At 33.4% G+C, this 9,096-nt stretch overlaps 1 protein-coding gene across 1 annotated transcript in view; it reads left to right on the forward strand.

The window, feature by feature from the left end:
- Positions 1–8,263, forward strand: part of SCYL2 (SCY1 like pseudokinase 2) — a 44,507-nt gene extending 36,244 nt beyond the window's left edge. Inside the window, exons 13-18 of the mRNA XM_026697984.2 lie at positions 2–120; positions 2,357–2,457; positions 3,769–3,835; positions 4,082–4,165; positions 6,230–6,349; positions 7,403–8,263. Of these exons, the coding sequence (XP_026553769.1) occupies positions 2–120; positions 2,357–2,457; positions 3,769–3,835; positions 4,082–4,165; positions 6,230–6,349; positions 7,403–8,017 (1,106 nt within the window). The 3' untranslated portion in view covers positions 8,018–8,263. The remainder of the gene's footprint in view (position 1; positions 121–2,356; positions 2,458–3,768; positions 3,836–4,081; positions 4,166–6,229; positions 6,350–7,402) is intronic.
- Positions 8,264–9,096: the final 833 nt, after the last annotated feature.

Below are 9,096 nucleotides of genomic sequence, written 5' to 3' on the forward strand. Positions count from 1 at the left end.
GGCATTTACAAATGTACATTTAGTCACAAAAAGCTGGGAATTACAAAAGAACAACTTGCAGGAAAGGTGCTCCCACATCTGATTCCTCTTAGCATTGAGAACAATCTTAATCTAAATCAGGTAGGATGATTAATCATATGTTTTCACTATAAAAATGTAATGTTGGAGTTATTCGTAAAGAATCAAATCTTGGGTCACAGAAGAGATGTTCCTTTTTATATTTCACTATGTTGCATTAAAGCTATTTTGAAGGCAATTCTGCAAAAGTCAGGGAACATAATGTTTTTCATTTCATCCCATGATTTATTTTGGTGAAGGAGCATACTTTCCAATTTCGAGCCTTCTTTAAAGAAAAGATCACACTTAGCTTGCACTGGTTGAGTTGTTTTGATTTTTTGAGATGGTGATGATGATGGTGATTATACTGATAACTTTCAGTGTAGGTAATATGTATAGTCTCTACAATGAAGTGCAGTTATGCCAAAGATACAATACACCGTGACATTAGTTTTGCCATTATATACTTACAAGCTGATGTCTGATGCAAGCCTCAAGTTGTAGGGGCTCCATCATGGGATGGCATTCATTTGTTCTCCCCCCCTGCAAATGCCCATGGAAATTTTTTGACCTCACTAAAGAAATATAAACACAGTGGTGTTTATAAAAAGAAGGCTGCAAACTGGAAGGGGATTGATGATTTGAATGAAAAGTATATTGCTAGCAAATAAATCTGGACAATTTCAGAAAAATAGTGTGAGGATTCAGGCATTTTAATAATAAACATTCATTCATTTTATATATTCATTTCTCTTTGCTCAATTTGCAACAATATTACAGAAAGTACAGTGACTTGATTAGATTCCCAGCATTTTCTAAACATGTGAAAGAAAGCTTATAAAGAGCACTAAGCATAGGAATAAGGTTTGAAATATTGCTTTATATCCACCAAAGTTGTGATCACTGACAAAAAAATCATCTATTCTAGAATAGTTAATCATAAAACAACAAACCCTTGCCCCCATCCCTGTTCTTACTTAAATCCTCTTTTTTATGAAAAACTTGAAGAGAAATATATCAGTTTCTGCAGACTTTATTTCCATGTGCTAATATTTAAATCACTAATAAAGTTTCAGGGTCTAAGTGTATTGAACATTTCTATGCCATTATTGAATAATAGCATTAAGTTTATTTGCCTGAAGGCTTTTGGAAGGGGCAGCTGTCTAGGGGAATGTTAAAAGAGCTGCTTGAGAACCATACATACACATAGACTGGAAGAAAAAATATTGGGTACAAATGTGTTTGAATTATTTGGGAAATAAATGTAAAATATTTACATGCATAGATCATGTTAAGTACAGAAAATAATTTAAATGTACATTGGTGACAGTTTCACAAGGCAATTTGTTAATTTGCATTATTTTAAGATGGTACTATTTTAGACCTTAATATTATAGTATTGTATATGCATGTGTACCCATCACCCTATTCCCTTTCAGGATAATCAGTGTTTTAAAAAATAAATAGTAAAGAAAAGAAATTGGAGGGAGATGAAAGTTGGGGGAAAAAAGGAAGTCGGACAGTAGTTTATACAAACATTTGTGATGACTCTGTACAGTTCTGTCCTTGCAAACCATTTTTGTTTTTATGACATCCATACCTCAATTAGTATGTTACTTTTTTCTTGAATTTTTTTTAGTTCTTTTTGAGATTCTTATCAATTCCATCCAACCATTACTTTCTTGTTTCCTTCCTCTTTTGTTTTGCAATTTGATCCTCATTCTTTCTTCCAGCTTCAGTTCCATATAACAAAGTGGACAGAAGTACAGGCTTATATGCAGAAATGGTAACTTCTTTTATAAACATTCGTTCCTTGCAGTATTTTTTCTACCAGCATTTGCATATCCTAATATTTCTCTTTTATCCATTTCCCCATCTTTAAGAAGCTTTCTATGATGCATTAATTTTCATACCCATACTTCTTTTTTCACCATATTCAGGTTCTCCACCGACAACATAGCAGCATTTACCTATAAAAATACAGATTTATTTATTTCACTAGTCAACACACCTTTAACATCACTACAATCCTTATAAATTTAATGAAAAATACATTAAAAAAGCTCAAAAGGCACATATTCTTATATTACATATACTTTGCAGTATGTATATAAATAAAGTCATTGAATTCAGCATGTCTTTTAATTAAGTGTTCATAGGATTGCTGAATGTCACACTGTGTTCCTCACATAATTTTGTGGTGCCCATTTTAATTTGTTAGATTTCTCTTGGTGCATATTCTATATTAGAAGACTGGTGTTTTTCATATTTCTTCATGTTAAATATATTTCTCTTCTAGTTTAATTCCTTTATTTCAGTCATAAAAGAGATGTTAAATAAATTGGAAGCTGAACACAAGACCAAACTTGAACAAATCCATGTTATGCAGGAACAACAAAAGTAAGTGTGTAAAACATCATTCTGTCACAATGAATTCATTAATATTATCTCTTTGCTTTGTTAGATAATTTTCTGTTTCTCTTTGAGTTTTTCTATCTAAAAATTAGATAAACATTATTAATAGTATATACTAATAGGTTAGCTGGCTATTAATATTCTACTGAAAGGAAGTTTATGGTACTTTTTAAAACTTCTTCACAACCCTATAAAGTTAGCTGACTGTCATTCATCTTCACAGTTGAATAGTTTGGAATAGATTTTCCATATAAACAGATTATGAACTTTATCTTCCATAATCTTGGATAGAAATTTACACCAAACCACACTCAATAATGGCTGAACTAGTACATGTTAAACCACAATGTTCATTTGATTTGAGTTCATGAGCTGGTGTGCAAACCTAGTCACACAAATGTATGGATTAGTATTATGCATGAGTTATGACTTCAGTTCATTGTTAAAAAATGTGTTAGTATAATGTGTGAATTGAACCAATGATGTGTTTAAATTAAAACTGAGATATCTTGAGCATGATGTCTATCATAGAATTTGACTACACTATAGATATGTGTTTTCAATTTATATGCAATACTGTTATATAATTAAATAAGAAAAACAGGAGAAATTTGAAGAATCTATGCTCTCTTATATTTATTTCATGTAATTTAATTTATTAATGCAAGTAACTTAATAGCAATAGTGAAAATGTTATTTTTATTATTTTTAAGAAATTGATTTAAGTATAGACATGTGGTATTGGGAGCAAAGGAAGCATTCTGAAGTGCCCCAAAATTGTACTGCATGCAGAGGAAAGATAAAAATAACACACATACACATGCATAGTTATCTTACTGATGGTAGTGAGAGATAGAGGAGAAATCTTAATTGTTCCAGCATGCATGCAAAATAGAAAAGAAAAACTATATATTCAATTTTGGTGAATTTTTCAATTGCTGTAGCAGACAAGAGCCGAGGAGGGCTGAATATTGATTTTTTTTTTCCAGCCAACCTCTGTGTGTGTATCTAAGAAGTACAGTAAAACCCTGTGTTGTCTTTGTGTTAATTCTATTTTATTACTTTGATTTAACCTGTGAATTTATGCTGCTTGTGAACCTGTGATAAAGAGGCTGATGTGACCTCTACATAATAGTATAATTACTAATTGTTATGTTAAAAAAGAAACTCAAAGCAAATTATTTTTAATTTGTAATGATAACATTTGGAATGTATTTCTGTTACATTCTGTTGGAATATATTTCTGGGTTGTTTCTGAGATTGAAACAATAACTTATTATAATTATCTTTTTACAGATCTTTGGATATAACTAATCAAATGAAACCACTTGAAGAATCAAAAATCAGCAACATAGGCAATCAAGTAAGGGTTATGTATGTATGTATGTATGTATGTATGTATGTATGTATGTAACTCAAGGTGGCAAACATACGTATTATTCCTTCTTCCTCCTGTTTTCCCTACAATAACAACCCTGTGAGATCGCTTGGCTGAGAGTGAGTAATTGACACGGAGGCACCCAGCTGGTACTGTATTTATTAGATGAATATAAAGTGGTTTCAAGTAGCTGTTTAAAAAATATTTTTAATCTTGTTTTAATTCAAACAGGTAGACAAAACGTTTAGCAATCTAGGAATGTTAACTAGCGGACCTGATTGTAAAGAGAATGGAATGATGACAAATCAAAGAAAGGTATGCTTTAATAATGAGGTGCGTGCGTGTGTACGTATGCATATTGAGTCTGTAATCAATGGTAGATTTCAATATGATGGCTTGGTCAGATAGAATTCTTCATTTTTGGTGTTGTCTTTGTAGTTTTAATGCAAACTAATGAGATATGAGATAAATTATATATATTTAATGAGATATAAGACAAGGCCAGGAAGATCAAGCTGTCCAAAAAGAATATGCATAGAAGAGATACAGTATATAAGATGCTATCTCTTTTTTCATTTGGTGAAAACAATTGCAATGAAACCTTCACTTAATGTGCCTCCATTTAGATGATTTCAGGTATAGCTGACAAAACTATCCGGAGATTTTCCTAAAATTATAGACAAATCCATTGCATCTGATGCAATCTGGATGAGGCAGTTAAATTTATTCTAATATTTAAACTTAAATGTATGAATCATTACATAAATGACATAGATTGCTGTAAATAATATAACTTTTAATTTAACAGTTATTTGGAAGCAATGGACTTGCCTTTTTTCCCCTTTTTTTAAACATGGTAACTAAATGGCAGGCTCTTGGTTTTTTTAAAAGATCTCTAAAATCTCCATTCCCAGCCCACTCCAAGGGAAGGATACTGTAAAATCTCCATTCCCTCTCCATCCCACTAACCTGCTTTCCAGCTCCATTCTCCTGTGCAGGGCAACAAAAGAAAACCCAGCCAGTCAGCTGGGACTCAGGAGGCAGATAATAGATGTGGTGGGGCCAGTCAGAGGTGGTATTTGCTAGTTCTCCGAACTACTCAAAATTTCAACTACCGGTTCTCCAGAACTGGTCAGAACCTGCTGAATACCACCTCTGGTTCACAGTGCTGGTTTTTACAAAGCAATAGCAGTACCACTTAGATTTATATATATCTCTATAGTGCTTTATAGCACTCTGAGCAGTTTATAATGTCATCATATCACCAATCATCTGGATCATTATTTTATCAACCTCAGAAGGATGGAAGGCTGAGTCACCCTTGACCCATCAGGATTGAATTCCAGATTGTGAGCAGAGTTAGCCTGCAATACTGCATTCTAACTACTGAACCACCCGGGCTCTATACTTGTCTTAGCTCCAGGGTACTTTAGGGAGGACCAATCTGTGTTTGCAGTCAGGGAGAGAAAACTTAGGGGTTGGTGTATAAGGAATTCAAGAGGATATGGTCCTGCACACACTTCTTCCTTGGGGCAGCTCCCATTTTTTTGGAATAACCTTGTCTTGTGAGGTGTGGCTGGCATTTCCTTTTTAGAATTATGCAAAGCTTTTAAGACAGTGCTGTTTCATTAAATGTTTGGAGTTTTAATTTTGAATGTTGTTATGTCACCTGCTTTATTTTATTTTTATTTGATGGTGTTTTAACTTAATGCAAAAAAACCTGGAGTTTTTAGAGAGATAGGAAGACAGAATTGATCCATCAAATAAAGATTTCATTGTATATGGCAACTGTAATCTATTGCATATAAATCAATTTAAAAAATAAAATGGTTTCTGGTTATTGGGTCATTGTAATGGGCAGAAAAAACAGGAGGACTACCAGGAAAATCAGATAAAAATTAGATAAAAACCATTTGGTTTGGGCAGGATTTGATCCAAACAAGTGTCTCAGACAAGGTTTATTACAAGGCATTGTTAACAATTTGAATAAATTACAATATTTATGTTAGCCAGATCTGTAACCAGGGGTTGTTATATTTATCATGTTCCCTTATATCCATATTTTCATAGACTTTATATAAAATGGCAGTTATTCCCAATAATCTACTATAATAATTCAGGTCATAAAAGTAAATGTTGTTATTCTATTTTTAAAAAGACAGACAAGGAAAAAAGGCTGTGTGTTTTCTGTATATAGAAAAATTGAGGTTTGGCTGAGATGCAAACATCAAGTAGATCAGATTGGTGTCCAAAAAATGACCCAGGTATTCTCATTTGAATAAACGTTTCTAACTCTGCTTTGTTAGTCTTGCTGATTTAGTAAAGCTAGTTAGCGACAATTGGTTCACACTATCCATTAACAAATGTGTTCTTTTGAAGGGGTCACTTACACTTGAAGAAAAGCAGAAGTTAGCAAAGGAACAGGAACAAGCACAAAAACTGAAAAACCAACAGCCACTTAAACCCCAGCCTCATGCAATTATTGCACCAGTGAAACAGGTATGGGTGCCATTGACTGATTGATTAATTTCATAAATATATTTGAGTACAAATTTGAAGCAGTAAAATCTTAGTAGCAATTTTAAAAAGTCAGTTCAGCAGCTATGTTTAAACATCTCAGAAAATGATTTAAGCAATCTCCCCTAAAAGTAGAGATAGATTGTAAAGTCTTTGTTAGTTGTCTACCTAATCTTAATGTAAACATTTGGTAACGTGATCTTTTCTTAACAAAAGTTATAAATACTAGCCTTCTTTACAGACAATGGATGAGGAGCCCATAGTTTTCCAACAATAATTCATTTGTTCTAGCTATCAGTAGCAGCCACATTACAATGTACACAGTTATTTAGACTGTGTTCAAGAGGCAAATAGTGAAAGCAAAGTATTGTGTAAATATAGCACATTTAAAACACTAGAAATATGCTGGAGCAGAGGAGTGGGTGTTTTATTCAATTGGAATGTGATATCATCTAAACATCTGCTTATAAAAACAATTACCATGCTGATGTTGTAAATTTGCCTTTGCCTTCCACATATAATATGCAGGTAGACCTTGACATATGACTAGTCGCTTAATGAGTAGTCAAATTTGCCACAAACCCTGAAAAAGCTACCTATAATTGGATTCAAAGTTCTGATGTTCTACCCTCCCCCCTGGTCATGTGACCATATTTTGGATGCTTGGTAATCAGCCAGCATTTACATTTGTTTGCAGCTTCCAAGAATTATTGACTGCAATTTATGGTGATTTGACAGAAACCAGTCTTTACTTCCTGGTTTTGGAACAAAATGCTCCATAATAAACGTGTTTGCTTTGTTACCTCCATATTATCGTAAAGACCACTGCAATTGTAGAATTTGGTGCGGAATGTGGTGTCCTGCTTTATGACCATCACAACTTACCATTGAAATTGAAGGCTCAATTACAGTCATAAGTCAAGAACTATGTCTATAGTTTTTAAAATAAAATTATTTCGCTGATGTTTATTGTTTAACTGATAACAATTGATGCTGCTGTAAAATAATTTTAATTGTCTTGTATTATATTTTTAGACAAAGGACTTGACCGATACTCTGAGAGATAACATAGCTTCATTGACCACTCAACCCATCAACAAACCTAAAGTTCCTTCTTCAACTAGCTTTTCTTCAGTTGGTATTGGAATGGGATTTTCATCATCTGTTGAAAACACGAAGAGAAATGGACTAAATGCTAATATGGGGTTTCAGCCCTCTGGATTTGGCATGGGGATTGGTACCACAAGCCAGAATTTCTTTGGTAATACTGGGGTCACTGGAATGGCTAACATGAATATGTTGCCAACATCAAACATGTCATCTTATAGCTCTTTGAACACTACTTCGCCAGCTTTGCAGCAAAGCAGACCACCTGATATGTCTTCTTTAGATAGCCTATTTGGGCCTCAAAAACCCAAAGTTAGTATGAATCAGTTGTCACAACAGAAAACAAACCAATGGCTTAATCAATTTACACCTCCTCAGGGTACCAACAGTTGTCCTTTGGGAACACAAATGAACGTAATGGGACAAACTGGCTTTGGCTTACAGGGAAATCCTTTCTTTAATCCTCAGAACTTTACACAACCAACAAACAGCATGGTAAACAGCAGCTCAGCTAGCAAGGACTTAAATGACCTCTTTGGATAATAGTTGTAATTGTGAGCAAGATGATTAACATTGTTTTATGCCTGTTAAAAAGCTGATTTGGGTAAATTTGATATAATGAAATGAACATGAATATATTTCCACATTAATATCCTTCATTTGTCTATCTGTTTTACTTTTCTTAAGTAATTACAAGCCTCTGCCCCTAATTTTATTGTTTTTAAATCAGGTTGTATCAATCTGAGCACCCAGAGTTATGATTAATAAATAAAGACTGCATGCCTACCAGTTTTAGGCATTTATATGCTGGTTGTTCTTGCTATCTTCTACTGATAAATATGGTCAGATAATTTACTCCCAGTTGCAAATGCAGAAGACCTGAAATTGTGTGGACTAAGTGAGATGGACTAGGTAGTAATGTGGGATTTCAGCCTTCTGGAGTGGGCATGGAAATTGTTACATAAGCCAGGATTTCTTTAGTATTGTTAGTTTCACTGGAATTGCCAACGTGTAGCCAACAACAAATGTGTCATCCAATAACCCTATAAATACTATATCACCTGTTATACAGCAGACCAATTGTTACATTTCCTTTCGATATCCTAATTACTGTATATTTGTACAAATACAAGCAAATGATTTGTCACCAATCCAGGATCCAGCATATGCATCTGAAGTATGTGCTACACCTAGGCTTTTGAATTTTGCTCTGTCTGAATTTGATATGACATCTAGTTAGAAATAAAAAATGACTTGTGGTTGAACGTATTAATATTGTATTTCTGGGAAAATACGAGAGCTCTGATTGGTGTACAAAATCACAGTTATTTACCCTACAGCATTCTTCCCCAATAGAGAGTGTTTTGAAAATATTTGTAGAATAGCGGTCTTCTATATTGAAAAATATTGCAAACTATGAATGCTCTGATTTACCTCTTATTACCTAATGTCTGCCCAACCAAAGCATTTACATTTTTGGCATAAATTTTAAAAATGTTATATAAAAAACTTAATTTTATCACTCTTGTTATATTTAACATCCAACCATTAAAATAATTAGTTGCATATTGATGAACAGAAGTCAATTGAGCAGCAAAGCTGGTAATTTTTCTGGATACTTA

Source organism: Pseudonaja textilis, chromosome 5, assembly GCF_049901715.1.
Source record: "Pseudonaja textilis isolate UNSWEBS1 chromosome 5, rPseTex1.2, whole genome shotgun sequence".
Classification (NCBI taxonomy): Eukaryota; Metazoa; Chordata; class Lepidosauria; order Squamata; family Elapidae; genus Pseudonaja; species Pseudonaja textilis.